At 43.3% G+C, this 23,849-nt stretch overlaps 1 protein-coding gene across 3 annotated transcripts in view; it reads right to left on the bottom strand.

The window, feature by feature from the left end:
- CENPI (centromere protein I) overlaps positions 1-23,849 on the bottom strand; it is a 28,458-nt gene continuing 4,609 nt past the window's right edge. For 2 of the 3 annotated variants that reach the window (XM_048864796.2, XM_048864795.2), the window contains exons 5-21: positions 23,351-23,482; positions 21,685-21,733; positions 21,199-21,245; positions 19,604-19,693; positions 17,452-17,580; positions 16,999-17,163; positions 16,608-16,728; positions 13,043-13,134; positions 12,579-12,696; positions 12,423-12,487; positions 11,742-11,839; positions 10,547-10,682; positions 7,918-8,042; positions 5,592-5,640; positions 5,208-5,441; positions 2,558-2,599; positions 1-1,373 (exon numbers count right to left, since the gene is read on the bottom strand). In XM_048864796.2, the coding sequence (XP_048720753.1) occupies positions 1,242-1,373; positions 2,558-2,599; positions 5,208-5,441; positions 5,592-5,640; positions 7,918-8,042; positions 10,547-10,682; positions 11,742-11,839; positions 12,423-12,487; positions 12,579-12,696; positions 13,043-13,134; positions 16,608-16,728; positions 16,999-17,163; positions 17,452-17,580; positions 19,604-19,693; positions 21,199-21,245; positions 21,685-21,733; positions 23,351-23,482 (1,824 nt within the window). In that variant the 3' untranslated portion in view covers positions 1-1,241. The remainder of the gene's footprint in view (positions 1,374-2,557; positions 2,600-5,207; positions 5,442-5,591; positions 5,641-7,917; positions 8,043-10,546; positions 10,683-11,741; positions 11,840-12,422; positions 12,488-12,578; positions 12,697-13,042; positions 13,135-16,607; positions 16,729-16,998; positions 17,164-17,451; positions 17,581-19,603; positions 19,694-21,198; positions 21,246-21,684; positions 21,734-23,350; positions 23,483-23,849) is intronic. The other variant, XM_075132410.1, reaches the window with a different exon arrangement.

Consider the following 23,849-nt stretch of genomic DNA (forward strand, 5'->3'; position numbering starts at 1 on the left):
CATTGTTTGAACATAAGTGTTTATTAACAAAGTCATTAGCCAACAACATGACCCCAAGGTTAATACGGTATTGGAGACAAAGGAACAAGCAGGATCTTTCAGAGGCAAGACACCACCATCTCTTGGTAACCATTGCTGAAAAAGGAAAAACACATCAACATTTCCTGAAGTGTCTCCTTTTCGGAGGCAGAAAGAAAGTACAAACTACTTGGAATCATGATCAGTGTTCTCTCTCTTGTCCTCTGAGCATGGAAGTTGAAGAGCCCCGACCCTGCTTTACAACATCAGTGTGAAGTTCACCGAAAATATCCTGCTTAGGAAATGGAGTTCAGTTTCTTTTAACTGGATCTGAGTTTTAAAAAGGGCGGGAAGGAAGAAACATATCTCAAGAGAGTTCCTCTGCAGTGGCACTAAGGCAGTATTTTACATAATATAAACATATAATACACAGTTATGTACATCGCTACAAGCACAAAAGAGAAAACTGCATTTAGACTTGTCACAAGAAAATAGTGAGCTGTTAGCAATGCCCCAAGGGTGCTCAAAGCATCCATAAAACATGAACTTCAGCACAAAAATCTTCCAGCTACTGTGTGAGAATATCCTACAGAGTGGTACAAAGGAAAGCATCCTCAGTAGGTTTCATACGGAAAGCAAAATCTAAGGGGTCAGTTAGGCCAGCCTGTTACAGACCCTCAAAACCAGTATAAACAGACACCAACACAGAGGACCCAGCAGGTTCCTTAAAGTCCCCGAGTCAATATATACAATACCCTAGAAAGGTGTGTGTGCATGCATGCGTTTACACACACACACACACGCACACAGTGTTCCTCATTACAGACCACAGAGGGAAGTCAGGAATCACTTCTATGTGAAGGAGCACTGCTAAGTGCTATAATGAAATAAGAAAAGCAGAAGTGTTTGTGGCTTAGTTGAAGTAGACATTCCAGTATGAGGAAATGGATAGTGAACAGTGACATTGCACAGGACATAAACTCAGCAGCAGCAAACCACAGAAGTTTGGCAGGGACATCCAGGTTCAGTGCACTGTTGATTAAAGTCAGTTCAACCATTCTTTCCCTGTCCTTGTTTTCCTAAGGAGACGTCAGTATCAAAATGTAACACAGCTAGCTGCTCAGTCTACTTCTTCCCTAGACTACAGAGGTGTCAGAGGCAGAGCCTGCTATACTCTGCTTTCTTGGTCTGGACAATCAGAAGAATCCTTATGAACCAGTTTGTTACACCTGAACATTCCCTGACTTGGTTTGGGAGACCTGGGAAACACGATTGATGCTGCTTTCGATGAAGAGTTTCAAGCCTTGTAACCCCTGCATGTAGAGATATTCCAGATACCAGTTCCACCTCCTCCCCTATAGAAAAAGAAATATGGCAGTTAAGTGTCTGGGGCCATAGATGCAGTTGTAGCCTCCTTTTGCCTTAACCTGGAAATATGCAAATACAGACTATAAAAAGCCTGAATACACCTGCCCTGCCACATGATTATGCACTGCACAAAGATTACATCCTACCCCAGGCTCCCAAGTGACTGGATGCCTCATAGGATCTGACACTGAGCCTTTTACCTATAGGTCACCATTTCAAATCTGGCCTACCTTGATAGTGATCTAAAGTCATTATCATTTGGTAACTACTCAGGACCTACATAAATCCCATTTCTGGGAGACAGAAGCCCACTGGTTGTCTCCTTGGCAGGTCCAGCAAAGTGGTTGAGGATTGGATGAGCCATAAAACAGAACTCTCCATCCCACAATGAAGTTACCCTAGTTCAGTTTTAAGGCACACTGACAGGGGAAGCTTGAACCGTCACTGCCCAGGCTGATCCTATTCAGTGGAGGATTTCTGTGTCTAGCAGCATTCACGGTCACTTTAGCAGTACGTTCACTTTAAAATTAAAGAAAAGAATGTACTGCTACCCCAGAATGTGAACGCTATTTAGACTGGTTTTAGAGTAGCAGCCGTGTTAGTCTGTATTCGCAAAAAGAAAAGGAGGACTTGTGGCACCTTAGAGACTAACTAAATTTGTTAATACTCCTTTTCTTTTTGCTATTTAGACTGATATTGGAAATTCTGACAAGCTTAATCCATTTGTGAGAGAACAATTTCCCCAGGAGCAAATTCTCCAATAGTTAAGAGTTAAGTAAAACTTCTTGACCTACCATAAATGAAGCCTCAGGACAGAGGTGTGTAAGTCCACTGGCTGTACATGGCTGCTATACCAAAATGCTCCCAGACTAGAGTACACTGCTCTAGTCATCAGGTAACACACAGTCCTGTCCTCATTATGAACAGTTGGAACTCTGTAGTGAATGCAACTGAAGCAAGCTTCTCTGGATCCACAAGTGAGTCTTCATCTTTGATTGAGTTCTCATGTGTCATGACCAGATGAGAGCATAAACCGTCCTTTCAGGCTCCGTATCCTTCTCGTTGGACATGGTATTTTTGAAGATGGTGAATAGCACCCCTGTACTTATATTACTAACCTATAGCTCAATACAGCCAGTTTTCACATACTATTTAAAAATAAACACATTACCTTAATTAAGTTGAAGTTCAGGGTTTTATCTTCGGGCCAAGCCTTGTGGAGGGGAAAAAAAAAGTAAACAAGTCAGATCAGATAAAACCCTCTGTCCTGAGTTGTTGGGCCTCAGCCCTGCTGAGTCCCCTTAAGGGAGGAGCTCCGTGAGTGCAAGGAAGCTATGGCAATTGTGAATATGCACCAGGATGGAGCTGTAGCATTCTCCTGACACCAATCCATAAATAGCAAGGTACCATGGAAAATACTCTGCCAGAAGTCAATACTTCTGGACAGAAACAAGGAATATTTATAAACTTATTGAATTCCTGTGTCTCAAAGGCTAAGGAACCACCATCTCAACACTACCAATGGGAGCAAGAATAGAGAATCCTATGAGGCTTAGTTTATTGCCTCACTGTTTCAGGGACTGTTCTCTGAATCTGCTGCAGGGCAGCACCCTCTGGTGCTCTGGAAAGATTTACTCAACAATGGAGCATGTTTTCAGGAGAAGCAGGCACTGCAGACAAGAACTTTTCCTCTCCTTTGTTTTGCTAACAATCTTTAAACCTGTTTGTGGTTCCCAAGTAGAGAACAGTCAGTGATTCTGGATGAGGAATGCTAGCACTGCCCATCAGCAATGTCTTCTACAGGGTGTGGGGAGGTATAAGAGGACCTCAGGACAAAGATGGAAGGAAAAGAAATATTTTTGGCATAGAATTCCCTCAGGGAGTATAAGCTGCACCCATGCACTGAACATTCAAGGGTAGGATAGGGCATGGCAGTTTTCAGAAAATGCATATGATGCATGTCCCTTGCTTTGTTTGCATTCTGCATGGGCTCCTTTTGGAAATTCTGCCCTGAGACCAAAGACTTCTGGTTTAAAAGCAATATTTTAAAGTGTTCTAACACACACATGCAGACTTTGATTTTACATTAGAAGTATTGTCAAGGAAATTAGCGGTGAGTGACTAGAGAGGAAAGGTGAAAGACAGTTAGGATAATGTAATGATGTTTCCTAAACAATGGAATTGAAGGCTTGCCTACACTTGAAAGTTAACTTGGATTAAGATCGAGAGTGAATTTGGAGCAAAATAAATAGCTCCAAGTGTAGACATTTATTTGAGAATAAGCCCCTCTCCCTGCCCCCAGGTGAGCACTGAAGTTAGACCTCTGAAAACCAGAAATACAAAGTTAAGATACATGCCACACCCACAATGTGACCTTAACTCAAAGATGGCAGAGTAAGGTCCCAACATGCCAATAAAACACATACCAGCACTTCCCTTACAGATGCTGCAAAACCCTTAGTGCTCATGTGCTGTCTTGCCAAAGTCTAAAAACCTGTTTGCTGTGGCAAAACTCAGGTTTAAGACAGGAGTAGCAAACAGAACCTACTTACACTTGGCCTACACTCCAACACTGAGGGTATGTCTACACCGCAGTTAAAAACCCACAGCTGGCCAGTGCCAGCTGACTGGGGTTCACAGGGCTCAGGGTAAGGGACTGTTTTATTGCGTTGTAGACATTCCAGCTCAAGCTGCAGCCCAAGCTCTGGGACTCTCCCATCTCAGAGCCCTAGAGTCTGGGCTCCAGCCAGAGCATCAACACTGCAGTTAAACAGCCCCTTAGCCTGAGCCTCACAAACCGAATCAGCTGGCATGGAACAGCTGCGGGTGTCTAACTGCAGTGTAGTCATAACCTGAGCTTACTCCACATAAGCCACCCCAGATTTGCTAAACGTTACCGCCCTTTCATCCATGTCTTGAGGATTCCTTCTGAGACACTGCCTCCATTTCCTCCTCATTAAGCCCTAAAGACCACTGTTATGTATGCCACAGAATGCGGACAATCTCCAAACCAAGGAAGACACCTGTGCACACCTCTGTGGCAACACTGTACAAAACTCAGTGCTGAAATGGGGCATACTTCATCCTTCCAAGTACACATGCATCTCATCATATCACAACAGCAGCTCCGTCAACCTCCAACTTATTTGTCCCTCATTCAATACAGCTACAAATAACACAATGAAGGCATTTGGAATGCATGCAGATAAATGCTGGAATTCAAATCTGTGGAGACTGCCACAAATTCTCATAGAACAGCCTCATCTCTATTAATTATGCTTCCCCCCCTGCTTATTGAACTATTGCCAGTAGTTAGTGCCAGCTCCAGGGGACAGCTAAGGTTGTGTTGCGGGGGAGCATGTACCCCAGTTTTGCATTTCCCTGATTTTCAAGAGGTTTAAGTTTAGACACTCTCCACATTCTAGAAGGGCACAAGGCACCACTGGGCAACCTCAATTCCACACTGATGAAGTTTTTGGACATTTAATATTTAGCCATGTTACTTCTACCCATGCCTCAAAAGGATTTGGCCACACTATAATCATGGAGTTTAAAAGCAAAATACGTTTAAAACCGTTGCCTTATGTACTTTTATACCAAGCAAACAACCAAAACTAAACTGTTCAGACTGAGCTGCTTGGCTGAGATGAACACAAAGCACTAGTTTCAGCCCACCTAGCAGAGTACCAATGCTTGAAAACACAAGTCAACTCAAGCAGTGCAAGAGGGGGGACAGTTCTCTAGCTGAATTCTCAAGGTGGAGTAACTGATTCAGAGTGGCCCCCCACTATTGTGCTGCCAAACATTGCTCACACCCTTACCTGCTGCAGGAATAGGATAGCATAGCCTGTCAGGGCTGGGTGGTGGACAATGTTGAAGCTGTTCCTGACCTCCTGCACTCTGGTTTTCTTCAGTACTTCCGGATCTAGGCGAATGCCCTGAGGGTGGATATCCTTCTGGAATGCACTGGATGTCCACAGACAGCCCACCATGGCCATTATGTACTGGTTGTACTCTTGGTAAGTCTGGCTACTGAACTTGAATTGCAGTATTGTCTGATGGGATCAGAAAACAATTCTGTTGCACTGGTGTACTACCCTTATTCCTTGCAACAGTGTCATTAAAGCACTGCCTCCCCAACAACTTGTTTATAACCCTTTTATTACTGTCCACAGTACTTTACTGCAAAGGTTTGTTCATACTACCTTTTTAATCAGCTCATTTTCTTTCGCAGCTACCAAGTTGGTTCGATACCTAAAGGAATGAACAAATGGAAGAGACTTAAGTGCCCTCTGAATTCTAATGCAGATAAATACTAGAGAAAGACAGGTGTGCTGCTTCAGAACAAGTAAGGCAGCTTTTATCCTCCACTAGTAAGACCGAGCTTTCCTCCTCCTCCAATTATAAATAAGGCTACCTTTTAGTCACAGGTATTTTTAGTAAAAATCATGGACAGTAAACAAAAATTCATGGCCTGTCCATGACTTGTACTATATACCCCTAACTAAAACTTGGGCTGGGGGGCCATGGGTCCTCTGCGGGGAGGGGGCGGTCCAGGAGTGTTGCGGGTGCAGGTGGCCCGAGATCCCCGCTGGCACTGGCGGGAGGGGGAAGGAAGGCAGGTAGCGGTGTGCGGCCCAGGACCCTTGCTGGTGCTGGGGGGGAGGAGGAGGGAGGCCAGCTCCGCAGAGCTCCCCTGAAGCGGCTAGCATGTCCCTGCAGCTCCTAGCAGGAGGGAAGGCCAAGGGGGCACTGTGCGCTGCCCCCTCCACAAGCGCTGGCTCCACAGCTCCCATTGGCTGGGAACCGCAACCAATGGGAGCTGCGGGGTGGTGCCTACAGGCAGGGGCAGCATGCAGAGCCCCCTGGCCTCTCTGCCTATGAGCTGCAGGGACGTGCCGGCCGCTTCTGGGGAGACTCCCTCCTTCCCCCCACGGTGAGGTAAGTGCCACCCCTTACCACAACCTCTTACCCCAGCCCTGAGCCCCCTCCCACTCCCAAACTGCTGCTGCTGGCCCAGGGGTTGCCCAGCTTGGGCAGCTCCTGAGCCAGCCACTGCAGAAGTCACGGAATCCGTGACCTCTGTGATGGACACGGAGCGTTAAATTATAAACACTGATGGAAGGATGAGTTCAAAGGGACTTCACCACTTGGCACAGGACCAGCCTCCATCCAGGGACTAGGGAGAAGGAAGATACTAAGAGATGAGCTCTCGTTCAACTAACAAACTTTGAGGTTCCTTAGTAACAGAGAATATAGGACTGGAAGGGACCTCCTTGTTGCATGAGCAATGTGTTCCAAATCAAATCAGGAACAAAATCACCTTCATACAACTCAACAGGCTATATGCAGTGTGCAGCCCTGAAATCTAGCACAAAAATGCAGCGTGCTTTTAAAAAGGAGCCTTTCATTCAACAAGTAATAGAACCTGACAGTTTTTCTGTATAAAAAAGCACTAGCTGCTCTTATCTCTCGGAGAGCGCATGGTCACTTTAATTACCCTGCAGTCTCCTTAGAGAGAAAGCCACATGGACAGCCCTACGCCAGCTGTCAGCAATTGGCTACTTTTCTTATCTGATGCAACCACTGGAACACACACCACCAAGAACAGCAGCAGTTTAGTAGGTCCTACAGAGAAATGAACAATGCTCTCTCCAGACCTACAGGCAGCCTCCAGGCCTTCTAGACTCAGAGGCAGCAAAACCCCTCATACTCAGTGCTGCCCTAAACAGGGCAGCTCAGCACAGTACTCCTTTTTCTGCAAATGTGAGTCTAATGGTTAGAGCAGAGGTTCTTAACCTTTTTCTTTCTGAGGCCCCCACAACATGCTAAAAAACTCCAGGGCCCATCTGTGCTGCAATATCTGATTTTCTGTATATAAAAGCCAGGGCTGGCATTAGGGGGTAGCAAGCAGGGCAATTGCCTGGGGCCCCATGCCACAGGGGCCCCCACAAAGCCACATTACTCAGGCTTTGGCTTCAGCCCCAGGTGGCAGGGCTCAGGGACTTGGGCTTCAGCCCCATGCAGTGGGGCTTCAGCTTTCTGCCCTGGGCCCCAGCAAGTCTAATGCTGGCCGTGCTTGGAGGCCCCCCGAAACCTGCTTGAGGACCTCGGACCCCTGGTTGAGAACTACGGGGTTAGAGCACAAGCCTGGGAGTTTGATGCTCTAGGCATCAGTCAGGAATTGAACCTGTTAGGTGAGTTACTTAAGGTCTCAAAGTATTAAGAGAATACCTACCTACCTCCCTCCCTCCCTCAGAAATGGCATCAGTGACCTGAAACTTGTTTCTGTTGTTATTTGGGATAACAATATAGAAAAGGTTGAAAATCACTGCTGTAAAGTATATGGCCAGCACTCAGAATAGCCCAAGAACTCCCACTCCTGCCCCTTTCACACAGAGAGTGGGAGAGAACACAGAAGACTTCATGGAATTCCCATGCTCTTGTTTGACAACAGAGAGAGGCATCTCCCCAACGGATGATCAGAATAGAAGATGTGATAAAGTCAAAAGACCTCCCCATCTTTGGTACCTGTACATAATGTAGCAGAGCTGGTTCAGACTGACAGAATCCATGCTGAGCAGTGCTGGGTAGAAAACTCCAGGAGGAGGCATCAACAACAAGGGTAGGTTATACTTAAGATAGACATCGCACACCTGCAGGAAGGAAACAAATCCATACAGCTTGTTACAACCACCGTTATCAATTCCTACAACACCTACAGAGAAAAACGAGCATTACATCACTTGTCTGCGCTCCTATTAACTGACACCTTGGAAGGGAAGGTGGGAGAGAAGCAATTCCATTTGTTCCCTCCCCAACCACATCATCAAGTCTTTCACAGATTCCAAAGCCAGAAGGCACCACTATGACCATCTAGTCTGACCTCCTGCATAAGACAGGCCATAGAACTTCCCCAATATAATTCCTAGAGCAGATCTATTGGAAAAACATCCAATCTTGATTTCAAAAATTGCCACTGATGTAGAATCCACCATGACCCTTGAGCAGGAGCTTGTGTAAATGTCAGTCTAAACCCTGAAAATTGGCCTACACTCATGCACTGGGTAGTGGAAATCTAATTTTTGCCTTTAGAGACCATACAGCAGCCACTTTCTCTCTGATACTTCTGTATCTGTAGCTCAGGTCTGGTCCAGTCCAAGCTAACAGCAAGTCTGGGTTAGGTATTACCAATGAATCACATAATTGAGATCAAATAAATTTTATCAGTTAGACAATTCAAGTAGTAATAATTGGCCACAGCAGAAAGCTTTGCCCTCAAGAGATTTTAAATTAAAATGCTGTTTTTGTGCACTTTGAATTGAATTTGTTTCCCTCTACATATAGCTTGATACAGAAAAGATGTGATTTAGTCATGATTTAAAATCAGCAGGCAGTAAACCTTGATTTAAAATCAGTTTTAATCTTATTTTGCATTTGTACTTTTCAGGTTATTCTTCTAAAGGAAGGTTGATTCTCATTGGTGGGTAACCATTAAAACACAGGATTTGCAATTAAATAAATGTATGCTAAAATTGGTACTTTTTGCCAACTGCGAGATTACACTATATATGCATTTATTTAAATTATATAGATTAATAAAGTAAAAATTAAGAATCTGAATTAATGCATTACATTAGAAGAGGGTGATGGATGCATTTTGGATTTAGTAGATTAATATTTTACACTCGTGATTTGTATCACATTGTATATGGATAGAAACAAATTCAATTCAAAGGACACAAACAGTTAAATAAAACTACCTTAAATGTGCTGGACACAAGAAAAAAAAAAATCAAAATATGTTTTACGTTTAAATAACTAACTGATCTGTTAAATAAAGGAAGTATTAGTAAATTGAACTAATTACTCCTGGTCACAATATCCTTTAAGATTTTAGAACTAGGATGCCTCATCATATCACACATTGTTTTTATTCATTGATTGAAAGACGAAGACAAGTTTTTTTGCTTTTTCAGCTCCTCATCAATTTCTCAACTTTGAATGAACTAGTTGATTCAACCAGTTCTGTCAAAAGCTGGATTAGCACTTCAATAAACTCTGGTTCCAGATGTTTAGCCAGAGACTTCCTCTAGGTTCAGTAGTTTGACTTTATTTAAAAAACTTTGGCCACAAACACGGACTTGAGCGTTGGTTTTAAATTTTAAAAAGATTTTAATAGATTATAGTAAGTTTAGACCCTAACATTGTCGTCAGTTTCAGATAGGTTTATTTTTAAAACGAAAAAGTAATTTAAATAAAATCCCTTTATTTTGAAATCATTTTAAACTCTCTGAAACAAATAGTAAAGAAAAGGTCTTACTTTTTTCAGAAAAATATTTTAAAAAGGATTGAAATTTGAGTTTTTTCTAGTTAGTTTAAAAAGATTCAGGTTGGTAGTATCCCTTTAATATCTTGCTATTGTGTGTGAGAGAATATCAATAGCACCCAACCCCCCCTAAAAAAACAATACAAAAATTCTCTAGGATAGCTACTTGGATCCATGCTTCAGGGCTTCAGCTGGTCTCCTAGAAGGGTCAGGCTGTATAGAGAATTCTCTCAGATGCTTGGCTTTTGCTCACATGCTCAGGATCAGACTGCCCTTTTTGGGTCCAGGAAGGAATTGTCCCCCAGGTCAGATTGGCAGGGACCCTCTGATTTTTTTGCCTTCCACTGGAACATGGTGCTTGGGTTGGGAACATGGGGCTTGCTAGGATCATCTGGTCATCTCCCACCTACTCAATTCCGTGCAAATACAGAGACCCTGGGCATTAATACGTCTTGGTCCCCCCTATTCTCTGTCTGTGGCACACAATTTCGTCTCCAGAGGACTGAAGTACTGGAGTCAAAAAAAAAAAAAAAAAAAAAAAAATCTAGATTAGATTAAATTTGGGGTAAACTGGGTGGAGTTTAGTGGTCTGAAATGTGCAGGTCAGACTAGACGATCTGGTAGTCCCTTCTGGCCTTAAACTTGGATGCAGAAGCTATCATCTATGACTAGTGGACCTGTCCAGCAATTAGAAGGCTCTAGCACTTAATCAAGCATAACATCTAAAAATTATTAGAAGGAAGGATACATTATGCTCTTGCACAATGAGTGGAAACTGCTCTTAGACAAGTGGGACATCTTAAAATGCTAAGAGTAATGGGATATACATACTGTCTCATAGAAATCCAGAATAAAGTACAGCAAGAAAGTAGCATTGTTCTCCAAACGCAGTGCTACAGTGGAGATCCACCCTACAAAGTGGATCAGCTCAGCCACAGAGTTCACCAGTCCAGAAAGAGTGGTGTTCCTACAACAGCAGTCGGAGAAACAGACAGACAATGTTAACACAACTCGTCAGCTTTAAAATACAGAACAGAGTTAAGCAGAATGACAAGAGAACTCTAGGTTTCCCCACCCTCAGTGTTGAAGTCAGCAACATTAACTTGGATACATTCACAAATTAAACAGAACAGAGTTATCCAAAATACTACACAAAATATGGCCACGTCTTCATTGCTGGAGGGCTCTTGACTTCAATTTGCTGACTTTTGGGCCTGTATGTTCTCAATGTTAGTATTTTTACTAACATAGCTTTTTGCATCACTGCTTCAGTATTACAGCCTCAAGCCTGGACTGACAAAAACTAACCCCAACCTGCCTGCTTTGTGGTCTAAGATAAGTTGGGATATTTACATTTTGACAATTTAAAAAGCGCTCATAAGTCAGAAAGGAAGGGATATGAATTAAATGTTCAGATACTATGATGAAGAGTTGGGTATGAGAACCGAGGCAGATGATTGTTCTTTTCTAAGCCTAGAAAATACTGTGTGTCAAGTTTCAGAGCAACAGCCGTGTTAGTCTGTATTCGCAAAAAGAAAAGGAGTACTTGTGGCAGTCTCTAAGGTGCCACAAGTACTCCTTTTCTTTTTGTTTGTGTCAAGTAGAAATGAGTGAAAAAGGAATTTTGACTTGGGGAACACAAAGATTATGAGGAGGCTATCCAGCCATACTCCGGAACTCCCTTAAAAAAATGCTGTAAGTGTGGTTCATGCTATTGGTACATTCATTCTACTTTGAGTACTACATTGCTGAAAAGACATGCAAAACATTAAGATATGTACTTTTAATGACATTACTGCAAGATACAAGATATGAATAAACTGTTTCATAGCAACCTTAATAGACGTGATTGCAATAAATTAAAAATAAAATAAAGAACAGGATTCACAACTAAGCTAAATTTTCACAGAAGCAGTAAAGCATTTTCTGACTCTCTAGTCAGCATTTGTGGTGGGGAATAAAAACAGGATATTTTCATGAACATCACACACAAATACTGCATTGTGTGCAATTCAGATGAACTTACAAAGGACTGATTTTAGGATCAGACTCCATATCCAACTGCATTACATGCCAATTCAGCCAGTTCTGCAACAGCTCCTTCAGACTCTCAAGAACACTACACTGCAAGAGGGAAAAAGCAGTGGATTATGTACATTGTAGAGGAATGTCTGAATGCTAAATAAAAATAGGCCATCATTTTCAAAGTATACTGTGAAGGTTTCAGATAGTTTATCATCAGGACTATGAGAAAGACAGAGAGCTAGCTGAAACCTCCATGTAGGACACCTGCACTCAAGGCAGGGAGATTAACAAAGGGTGTAACAAGTGCAGGGACACAGAACTCAGGCTGAAACGATGAAACAAAAGAAAAGCTGTCTTGCTGGATTATACCAACCTAAATCAGCATCATGGTGGGTGCAAAATATATTTGTATTTCCAATTCAAACACCGTGCCTTATTTCCAGTTGAAATTGCTTAATTAAAAATAAGAAAAGGGCCAGGGGCTTCCTAAAATAGTTACCTCCCCACTATACATTTTAACCCTCTCTGTAAACTGGAGAGGACCCATGCTGGACAGGCCCAGATCCAGCACCAAACTGGGAAGCCCATTTTACTGTCTGTAGATTGCTTCACCTACTTCCCCTAGTGGGAACAGCAATACCAAGTAAATCTGCATGTGACCAATATAATGTCCTTGAATTACCTTAAAATAAAGGGATGATGTGAAAAAAAGCTGTGCCAGAGGTTCACAAAGATGTGGTTTCATTTCTGAAAACAGAGGAGAGAAGTCAAATATCTGTGGAAGAATCCAATCCAGCCAGACCAGATATAGTTCAAGATCATAGTCTAGACTACATACCCGAGAAGCTGCTGAGGGGGATCCAGCTCACCAGCCTGAGGATTTGCGATCGACAGCAGAAACCATCCCAGAGGGGAAGGCTCTTATACAAGAATTCTTCACAGGAAGAGAACCCCTCCTGAAGGGTACAAGATTAAAACCTTCAAAAAAAAAAATTCATCACAATCCCTTCCCTTTTCCAATTCCCCGCCACAATTCACTAGAGAAGGGCAGAGACCCTCCTTCTTCCCCTCCCTCATGCAATCCATCAGCTAATGACTGCAGCTTCCCAAATTATCATTCTTCCAGAAAGAGGAGACAGTTCAGCAACCTGGACTTGCCCTTCGAATGCATTTTTGCTAATCTCTTATTGCTGTTTCTAAGATTGTAATCTTTAAGGCATCCCACAGGAAATGGATGAGCCACAAATACATCCTAAGCAAAAGGCTTAATTGAGTACAGGGCTTCATTAAGTAGGTGCTTACCTGCAAGAAACACTCCGTCTTGTAGACGATATCCAGGAAGTCCTTGAACTCTTCTTCATACTGCTGATTATCAAGCTTATACCAAGTGCATTCTAAACCAGAGGGAATAAAGAAACAGAGTACAAGGAGTACAGACAAGGATGGAACAACCAGAAGCAGAATCACTGCAGACTACGTGGCTCTGGGAAGAAGGATAAAGGAGTTTGAGGTGCAAGTGGTGTTCTCATCCATCCTCCCCGTGGAAGGAAAAGGCCTGGGTAGAGACCGTCGAATCGTGGAAGTCAACGAATGGCTATGCAGGTGGTGTCGGAGAGAAGGCTTTGGATTCTTTGACCATGGGATGGTGTTCCAAGAAGGAGTGCTAGGCAGAGACGGGCTCCACCTAACGAAGAGAGGGAAGAGCATCTTCGCAAGCAGGCTGGCTAACCTAGTGAGGAGGGCTTTAAACTAGGTTCACCGGGGGAAGGAGACCAAAGCCCTGAGGTAAGTGGGGAAGTGGGATACCGGGAGGAGGCAGGAGCAGAAGCGCGTGAGAGGGGAGGGCTCCTGCCTCATACTGAGAAAGAGGGGTGATCAGCAGGTTACCTCAAGTGCCTATATACAAATGCATGAAGCCTGGGAAACAAGCAGGGAGAACTGGAAGTCCTGGCACAGTCAAGGAATTATGATGTGATTGGAATAACAGAGACTTGGTGGGATAACTCACATGACTGGAGTACTGTCATGGATGGATATAAGCTGTTCAGGAAGGACAGAAAAGGTGGGGAAGTTGCACTGTGTGTAAGAGAGCAGTATGACTGCTCAGAGCTCCGGTATGAAACTGCAGAAAAACCTGAGAGTCTCTGGATTAAGTTTAGAAGAGTGAGCAACAAGGGTGATGTCATGGTGGAAGTCTATTATAGACCACCAGACCAGGGGGATGAGGTGGACGAGGCTTTCTTCCAGCAACTCGCAGAAGTTACTAGATTGCAGGCCCTGGTTTTCATGGGAGACTTCAATCACCCTGACATCTGCTGGGAGAGCAATACAGCGGTGCACAGGCAATCCAGGAAGTTTTTGGAAAATGTAGGGGACAATTTCCTGGTGCAAGTGCTGGAGGAACCAATTAGGGGCAGAGCTCTTCTTGACCTGCTGCTCACAAACTGGGAAGAATTAGTAGGGGAAGGAAAAGTGGATGGGAACCTGGGAGGCAGTGATGAAATGGTCGAGTTCAGGATCCTAACACAAGGAAGAAAGGAGAGCAGCAGAATACAGACCCTGGACTTCAGAAAAGCAGACTTTGACTCCCTCAGGGAACTGATGGGCAAGATCCCCTGGGAGAATAACATGAGGGGGAAAGGAGTCCAGGAGAGCTGGCTGTATTCTAAAGAATCCTTATTAAGGTTACAGAGACAAACCATCCCAATGTGTAGAAAGAATAGTAAATATGGCAGGTGACCAGCTTGGCTTAACAGTGAAATCCTTGCTGCTCTTAAATACAAAAAAAGAAGCTTACAAGAAGTGGAAGATTGGACAAATGACCAGGGATGAGTATAAAAATATTGCTCGGGCTTGCAGGAGTGAAATGAGGAAGGCCAAATCAAATCTGGAGTTGCAGCTAGCAAGAGATGTTAAGGGTAACAAGAAGGGTTTCTTCAGGTATGTTAGCAACAAGAAGAAAGTCAAGGAAAGTGTGGGCCCCTTACTGAATGAGGGAGGCAACCTAGTGACAGAGGATGTGGAAAAAGCTAATGTACTCAATGCTTTTTTTGCCTCCGTCTTCACGAACAAGGTCAGCTCCCAGACTGCTGCACTGGGCAGCACAGCATGGGGAGAAGGTGACCAGCCCTCTGTGGAGAAAGAAGTGGTTCGGGACTATTTAGAAAGGCTGGAAGAGCACAAAGTCCCTGGGGCCGGATGCTTTGCATCTGAAAGTTCTAAAGGAGTTGGCGGATGTGATTGCAGAGCCAGTGGCCATTATCTTTGAAAACTCATGCCGATCGGGGGAGGTCCCAGATGACTGGAAAAAGGCTAATGTAGTGCCCATCATTAAAAAAGGGAAGGAGGAGGATCCTGGGAACTACAGACCAGTCAGTCTCACCTCAGTCCCTGGAAAAATCATGGAGTAGGTCCTCAAGGAATCAATTCTGAAGCACTTAGAGGAAAGTGATTGGATTCACCGAGGGCAGGTCATGCCTGACTAATCTAATTGCCTTCTATGACGAGATAACTGGCTCTTTGGATGAAGGGAAAGCAGTGGACGTGTTGTTCCTTGACTTTAGCAAAACTTTTGACACGGTCTCCCACAGTATTCTTGTCAGCAAGTTAAAGTAGTATGGGCTGGATTAATGGACTATAATGTGGATAGAAAGCTGGCTAGATTGTTGGGCTCAACGGGTAGTGATCAATGGCTCCATGTCTAGTTGGCAGCTGCTATCAAATGGAGTGCCTCAGGGGTCGGTCCTGGGGCCGGTTTTGTTCAATATCTTCATAAATGATCTGGAGGATGGTGTGGATTGCACCCTCAACAAGTTTGCAGATGACACTAAACTGGGAGGAGAGGTAGATATGCTGGAGGGTAGGGATAGGATACAGAGGAACCTAGACAAATTAGAGGATTGGGCCAAAAGAAATCTGATGAGGTTCAACAAGGACAAGTGCAGAGTCCTGCACTTAGGACGGAAGAATCCAATGCACTGCTACAGACTAGGGACCGAATGGCTCGGCAGCAGTTCTGCAGAAAAGGACCTAGGGGTTACAGTGGACGAGAAGTTGGATATGAGTCAACAGCGTGCCCTTGTTGCCAAGAAGGCCAATGGCATTTTGGGATGTATAAGTAGGGGCATTGCCAGCAGATTGAGGGACTTGATCGTTCCCCTCTATTCGACATTGAGGAGGCCTCATCTGGAGTACTGTGTCCAGTTTTGGGCCCCACACTACAAGAAGGATGTGGAAAAATTGGAAAGAGTCCAGCGGAGGGCAACAAAAATGATTAGGGGACTAGAACACATGACTTATGAGGAGGGGCTGAGGGAACTGGGGATGTTTAGTCTTCAGAAGAGAAGAATGAGGGGGGATTTGATAGCTGCTGTCAACTACCTGAAAGGGGGTTCCAAAGAGGATGGATCTAGACTGTTCTCAGTGGTAGCAGATGACAGGACAAGGAGTAATGGTCTCAAGTTGCAGTGGGGGAGATTTAGGTTGGGTATTAGGAAAAAAATTTTCACTATGAGGGTGGTGAAACACTGGAATGCGTTACCTAGGGAGGTGGTGGAATCTCTTTCCCTAGAAGTTTTTAAGGTCAGGCTTGACAAAGCCCTGGCTGGGATGATTTAGTCGGGGATCGGTCCTGCTTTGAGCAGGGGGTTGGAGTAGATGACCTCCTAAGGTCCCTTCCAACCCTGATATTCTATGAATAGAAACCCCCCTTCCCTGGACGGGTACTGTTAAAGTCAATGCTGTCATCTCAGATATTTTTATGTACCAGTAAAACAACAATCACATATGCCTGTACAGCTAAGTACCATTACAGCCTCAAAGATATCCTTTTTCCTCCTCACCATACCTCGTAATGTTAAGTTCTTACCTTCTTGAAGAGTCTGGCCCATCCAATAGTAGAGCCTCAAGTAGATAGATTCATCTTTGACACAATTAATGTAGTGAAGCAGCAAGGAGTTCCTCAGCACTGAGCCCATCTGGGAAGGAAACTGCAAGAGAAACCAGGACAACCAGCTATTGAATGTCTGCTTCTGAAAGGTGCCAGAACAAAGCTGACACTATCAGAGTAGTCCAAACCCTTTCCACCAGGGAATACACACAGGTCCCAGGTTTTCATATCACTCCCCAATACAGTATATCCCTTTGGAGATGGAGAACATGTGCACCTATTCCCCAATAAATAGGTTATTGATATATATATATCCCTGGGTCACCTTTAAGATTACACATGCTCATGCTGAGGCCTTCATGACACTCACCTCTAGGCGGTGGAGGTTCTGTAAGAGCTGGGAGAAGGTGTGTAGCTGCTCCACTGGGAAAGATTCACTGTGACTGAGGATGTCAGCATGGTTGATCTCCTTGCTCCTAGTTGGATTGTTCGTGTTGGTGCTGCATGCAGGCAAAATCAACTGGGTATTCCATTTCTGGAGAGAGAAACAGGAAACCAAAATTAATAGTAGCAAACAGGATTTCAGTGCAGTCAGATAAATACACTATAAACAAGACAACCAATTTTAGCCCAAACTGGGAATCACTCACTCGCTATCCTGCAAAGTGCTATCCTGTGAATCATATCCCAGACTTGCAATATAAAGGCAGAGTTTCCCATTAAGTTACACTACCTTCCCCAATGTCTATCCAGACCCCAACTCCTTTCCACAATTCAGCATGCTTAGCATTGTCTAGGATTCACATAAGTTCTCATAACTTACTCTTTTCCGGGACTGAGGGTGACATGTGCCTAGAATCAGTTGCTGGGATGTTGGAGACGTTCCCTGATTTCTTCGCCTTATGGTGTTGATTGCTGCCTTCCACAGGCTTTCTGAGTTCTTGAAGTAGGTCTGAAAACACAATCCAGGCACCTATGTGTGAGGCCAAACTCTAAGGCAGAGTGACAGAAAAATCAATTGCCAATTTGATACATGTCACTACAGTGACATTTATGTGCTCTATTGTAAGGACTGCGCTTGACAGTCCTAAAGGTGCTATGTTTCTCTGTCACAGTACAGTACAGCTTTTATTTCTCTGGACTCATTATCCTTTAACTACAATCTGAAAGATGTGTAAGTAATTTTCAAGGCATATGACCTTTCTCTAAAAGGTAAGAAAAAAAGTCCCCGGGATCTCAAAAGCATAGGAATTTGCATCTATTTTAGGATCTTGATGCCGATATGCTGTCCATTCATAAAGACTGGATCTAAAGTATTTCATGTATTAAATAAAACCCGCCCAGGTATGTGTGTGTGTTTATAGTGAAGATCCCATGCATTCAAACAGCAGTGAGATCTACCATAGAAGAGAACTGGGTAATCACAGCTTTCATTGAACATTGGATTAAGTTTCTAAATATCATGGATGTGAAGAAAGCTTTTGAAATACAAACCAAATGCAAAATTGCCAGCATAAGTCTTTATCTGAACAAAGTCTGCACCACTGAAGTTACAATCAGTTTTTAAATCATAACCCTTAATTAATGCAAGCCCCCAACCCTAATGTGGCAACTCTAAAGTTGCCTTATGAACCAATTTAACTAAAATAGATTTTAAAAAAATTTATGAGGTGAACTGGCCTAAGCCTGGAAATATCTATCTCCAATGCATGCGTGGGTACCAAAAGTTCCATCTACTCCCACCGATAAATCTGCAGCACAATGAAAACTGCAAATTTGGGGCAACGTAAAATAATCTGAAATGAACATTAAAACAAATGCCACAAAGAAAACTTGACTGATTGTGTAACTTGCTTTCATACTGTAGTCAGTAAAAGCCTCAATTTTTAGACCTGGACAAATCTGCCTCACTGGAGTGCCAGAAAAACCATGCAGCCTTGCTGCAAAATGTAGGTTTTGTTTGCTGCAGAGTTCTTGGGGGTCTTTGTATAGTATTAAGCATATAAATAAGAGTCAATGTACATATCTTAACTTCAAATACCTTGCTGCGTACACAGCACACAAACATTTATGAAAATAAAGCCATCCAGTCTGTTCCTACCTTGAAACTCCCCCAAATCCACCTCAGAACACATTGTCATCTTCCCCACCATTACTTTTCATATAGCTAAAACTTTCACTGTGGGTCAGGGCCCCAAAGTGGGTTGCAACACCATTTTAATGGTGTCTCCAGGGTTTGCTTAGACTTCCTGGGGCCCAGGGCCAAAGCCCGAGCCCCACCGCGAGTAGCCAAAGCTGAAACCCGAGGGCTTCAGCCCTGGGGGGCGGGGCTCAGGTTACAAGCCCCCCCCCGGTCTGGGGCTGAAGCCCCTGGGCTTTGGCTTTTCCTCTCCCTGGGGTGGTGGGGCTCAGGCTTTGGCCCCCCCACGTGGGGTAGTGGGACTCAGGGGGGCTCGGGTTTTGGTCCCCCATCTTGGGGTCATGTAGTAATTTTTGTTGTCAGAAGGGGGTCACGGTGCAATGAAGTTTGAGAACCCCTGATCTAATGTTTACTCTGACTGGTGTCTTCCATTATTATTATTGTGCTGCAGCAGCACCCAAAGGTGTTTGGACAATGCCCAGCAAACTCATAGGAAGATATTACCTTCCCCCACAGCGCTTATGATCATATTTACAAGACATAAAAAGAGTACAACAATAGGAGGGAAACAGGCAAGGGAAGATGAGAGTAAGGACACGGTTACACCTGCTTGCTGTGTGCCCTTCTCTGCTGAATTGTTTTATAGGTCTTCTCATTTCAGTATAAATAAATGGTAGAAATTCCATTGAAAACTAATGGTTTCATTTTACTGAGTGGAGAGAGGGTACAGAATTATTCTTTCACCACTGAATTATGAAGCAAAGCTGCTTATGTAGGAAGGACAGTACACACTTTAATCCCAACACGGACACATGAGAGTCACTCCATTCCTCACCTTCATCTTTGCAGGCAGAGTTATAGACACCAGCTCAGGGCAGAAAAGTTTGTACAGGGATAGCAGAGCCTGGAGGTGAGGCTGCATTCCCTGGAAGAAAAAGAAGAGAGTTAAAATGTGCACCATAAGAAACAGCAAGAGTGAGACTTGGTCTTTAATGCTTCAGTGGCCTTGAGCAGTTTCGAACAGAAAGCCATCCGCCCTAATTAACCTCTGCAAAAACTTCAGCAGCAGAGCCCCAAGTTATTTGCTTCCTGCCATTGCCAGATCCTAATAAAAAAACAGCATAGCTGAAAGTGGACAGTTTGATGGTTTTAAAAAGTTAAATTATTTTCTTGGCATTTTTGTATTCTGAGAATCCAACATAAAGATGAAGACAGCTATTTTAATGGCAATAGCTTTGGTGGGTGGAAGAAGGGAGGGAGAGAGAGTCCTCAACATCCAAGTGTTGAGTATCTTTCACATTTTTCAGTTTTCCACCCCTTATGTCCTGCACTGTGTGAAACATTTCAGAGTCAATAAAACCCAGAAGTGTTATAGTTGGAGAGACTAAAGCTCTCTCCCAAATCATTTACATTCTGTGTCTGCATTTATATTCTGTGTCTGCATTCTAATACTATGTTGGACAGCTTGTTCGCCATCAGTGTGTTTTACGGTCCATGATCTCACTTGGTAGATCTTTTAAAAATCTCAGTTTGCCTGTAGGAGGTAGGGAAAGAGCAGTAGCTGCTCCTCCCTCTGGGTTCAGGTTCCCACTACCTTTCTAGTATGGGGAAAAGAGATGTTGGGATAACCAAAAAGTTGCTGCAGTTGGGAGTCTAACGCAAGAGTATGTAACAAAGGAAAATAAATGCTGTCCAAGATTGATTATACATGCAAGAGAAGACAAGGAAATGGAGGACACCTAGAGAAGGGCAGACAGGGGATTGGCAGCAAAGGGAAAGAGAGAACACAAAAAGAACCGATCAAACAGAAAGAAAAAAGGTATAGAGAATAAAAGTATGGGTTGGAAGAAGCAGTTTGGTGGTTAGAAGAAGTGACCTGGCATCAACATCCCAGGCTTTATTCCTGGCTCTGATACTGACATGGGTACCATGAGCAGGTCACAGCATTTGTGCCTCAGTTTCCCTTTCATATAATGGAGATATCTGCCCACTGTTTTGATATTCTTGGATAACAGTGCTACAGAAGTATAAGAAATATGAAGTGAACAGGAGAGTGGAAGATAAAAGAGAGAGTGCAGGAAAGGAAAAGGGAAGCTAAGAGATGGCTTTCAAATTTGTTTAATTTTATCTTCTCTAGCTGTAAAATGTGTAATTTTTGTAACTTTTTTGTAAGTATCATTGTGTGGGTGCTTGGAAGGGACACAAAGTCCAAATTAGGGATGTGTGCAGGTTTGGAACAGCCCTTGTGCTAAATGGCAAGCTGTGTGCGCAAACCGTGGCAATCCAAAGGCTGGAAGCTACTGTTTTGAAGTCTAGCCACCTCATCCTTTGCAATGATATCTGCCATTCCTGTGAAAACATTAACCATAAGAGTTGTAAGCCTAATTCCAGTTACCTTGCTTACTTGTTTCAGGATTTCTAGTGACTCACCATCTTTGCCTGTAGATCTACCAGTCTCCTCACGCGAAAAGGCTTAACTGTGAAAAGAAAAAACATTTAAGAACATTATGGGTAGAATATAACATATCAGACATTTCGGTACAAACGAGAAGCCTCTTGGCCAATACGCCAAAACAGATCAAGCTACACATGGAAAAGGGCAGAAACAGCAGGAACAGACAGACCAATCATCAGCTTTATGCAGAAATTACTGGTCAAGGGTTTTTGGCCTGTTATGCAAGTCAGCCTAAAAGAGTATAACGAGTCCTTTCTGGTCTTAAAATTGATGAATTTTTGAAGCCATCATGTTAGCACTGCAGGAAGAAAGCACTGGGGAAGATAATGGTCATCACTTTTCTGAGCACATGAAACCAGCCCTGTATCACACAAATGGATGGTCAATGCATATTTATGTTCTGTATGACCAAATCAACTGGAGCCATAGGAGCAGTCAGGAAGCTGACGGAATGGACTCACCGCTCTCTCTTCTGGTCAGCAGATACAGTAGATGACAAACATAGGGGCACTGCAGAGAAAAAGGATCAGTAAGCAATCTGATTCATCAGGATGGTTAATAGGCTAAATTCAGAAACTACTTCCACTGGACACAACTAACAGGCTGGTATCTCATACTGAAGTAAATCTCCTCAGGATCCTGCTGAGATACCGAGGTTGAAGTGCTTCAATCAGTTCCCAGGATGCAGAACATGCACCAGATTCCTCAGAAAGAAGTCCTTGCTGTCATATGTATACAGTGCCAGTACAATTCTGCATTAGAACTGACAACCAATGCGTATGCCAATAGTTTCATTTGACACCATTATGCACATTCCTTGGTGAAGCTGTTCAGTCAGGGTCCATTTGGGAGAGGGCCCTTGTTTCTCAAATGAGGGCTAATCAATTCAGAAGTTGGTGAGCAAAAGGACATGAATTATTGTATCAAAAACAGCTTCTTTTATCAGCGCTTATAATTGAGGCAAATGCATTGGGGGTCTGGCATTGATTTCTCTGTGCCAGATATTAATCTTTGCTGCACTTTCAACTGACCTATTCCTAAAGAGTAGGAATTCAGTTGTAGGAATCCAATTTTCAGCAGAGGTCACAAGCAAAGCTGAGCAAGACCAGCCAAACATACTGCAGGAAATACACCAAAGAGGATATAAGTCTACTGTACTGCAGTACATTTTAAACAACAGACACATCATGCAGGACTTTTCACAATGAACAGCAATTAATGTGTCTGCTCTCTCATGGAAAATACCTATAGGATTTAATAGAAAATACTCTCACTATACTATATTTTTAAAAACCCTACAGAAATAGAATGATGCTCCTGCTAGAGTATTCCATATGTCCATTAAAAAATTCTACAGAAATGGCCTCATTCTCTCAAATTCTATAGGTTTCTAGCATAATTTCTATAGAACTCTATGTATCTTCATTTGTTTGATGTTTTCTAACAGTCCCAGAGGGCAACATATGAAAATGTTACATGCTTTTCTGACCCCAAGTACAGTTCTGAAGAGATCAGTATTTCACACCTTCCCGACATGAAACAATGGGTGGTGACCATAAAATACTTCTGTAACTACCATATAAAAAAAAGTCACGACTGCCTGATTCCCACTTAAGTTATATTTATCTGAGGTGAAATGGCATTTGGATTCTGTTTATTAAATAAACATTGCTTTAAAAGGCTCTTTTTTTGCCTAAGGTGTGCAGTCAGTTCCATCCTGGGACCTGGAGGTTTTACCTGTTCGCTGCCTGACATTAAAGGCAATGCTAGACACTGCAGTGTCACACTGTCTCTTGGGAACTGAGATAGCATTCACTGTCACTCTGCTCTTGTTACAGAGCATGAAGTCCTCGATAATCATTTACACAACCTTGCTGTAGGTGCCCAAACTAGAGTAATCTTATGTTGAACTTCCATGCTGGGTGTCCTAGGTTCAGAAGAAATTTTGGAATCATTGGAAAAAAGCAGAGTGAAGAGGGCCAGTCACTCTACTATAAACACATACTCCAGCACTAGAGGAAAGGGCTCCACTCTAGTTACTCCAGACCAGCATAAATGAGACGTACAGTTCAGGTGAACACTCTAAATTCGTTCAGAGCCAAAGGAACATTCTCTTGTTCTCCTTACCAGCTTCTCATCTTGCAGGGAGCAGAAGAAGAAGCCGTAGAGCGCATGAAGCTTTTCTTTGTGATCAATGAAGTCAAACATTGCAATCAGCCATCTTAAGAAGAGCAGCTGCAGTGAAACAAGAGAATCACCCTGCAGTAAATGAGGGAAAAGACCAGACAGACTGAACACCACCCCATTCCAGATGATTTATTTAAAGTTGTACACCCTCCTTGAGATCAGCAAGGCAGCCAGGGAACATTTTGAAGTTTGGTATAGCCAATCTCTTTGTAATGGTGTTAAAGCTTGGGAGAGCAGTAAACACTAAACTTAGAATGAAAAAAGTGCCCTGTTTTTGAGCACATGCTAACCTCTAGGGAACTGTTCACTTGAATTTAGACTGCTCTGACTAGTCTCCCATGCAGACCAGTCAGATTTATGGGATTCCAAGACAAAGGCTTCAATCTATGCACCTTCAAGGATTATTGGAGGCCATATTTTGTTCAGACCTTGAATTATC

The sequence above is a fragment of the Caretta caretta genome, chromosome 9 (assembly GCF_965140235.1).
Source record: "Caretta caretta isolate rCarCar2 chromosome 9, rCarCar1.hap1, whole genome shotgun sequence".
Classification (NCBI taxonomy): domain Eukaryota; kingdom Metazoa; phylum Chordata; order Testudines; family Cheloniidae; genus Caretta; species Caretta caretta.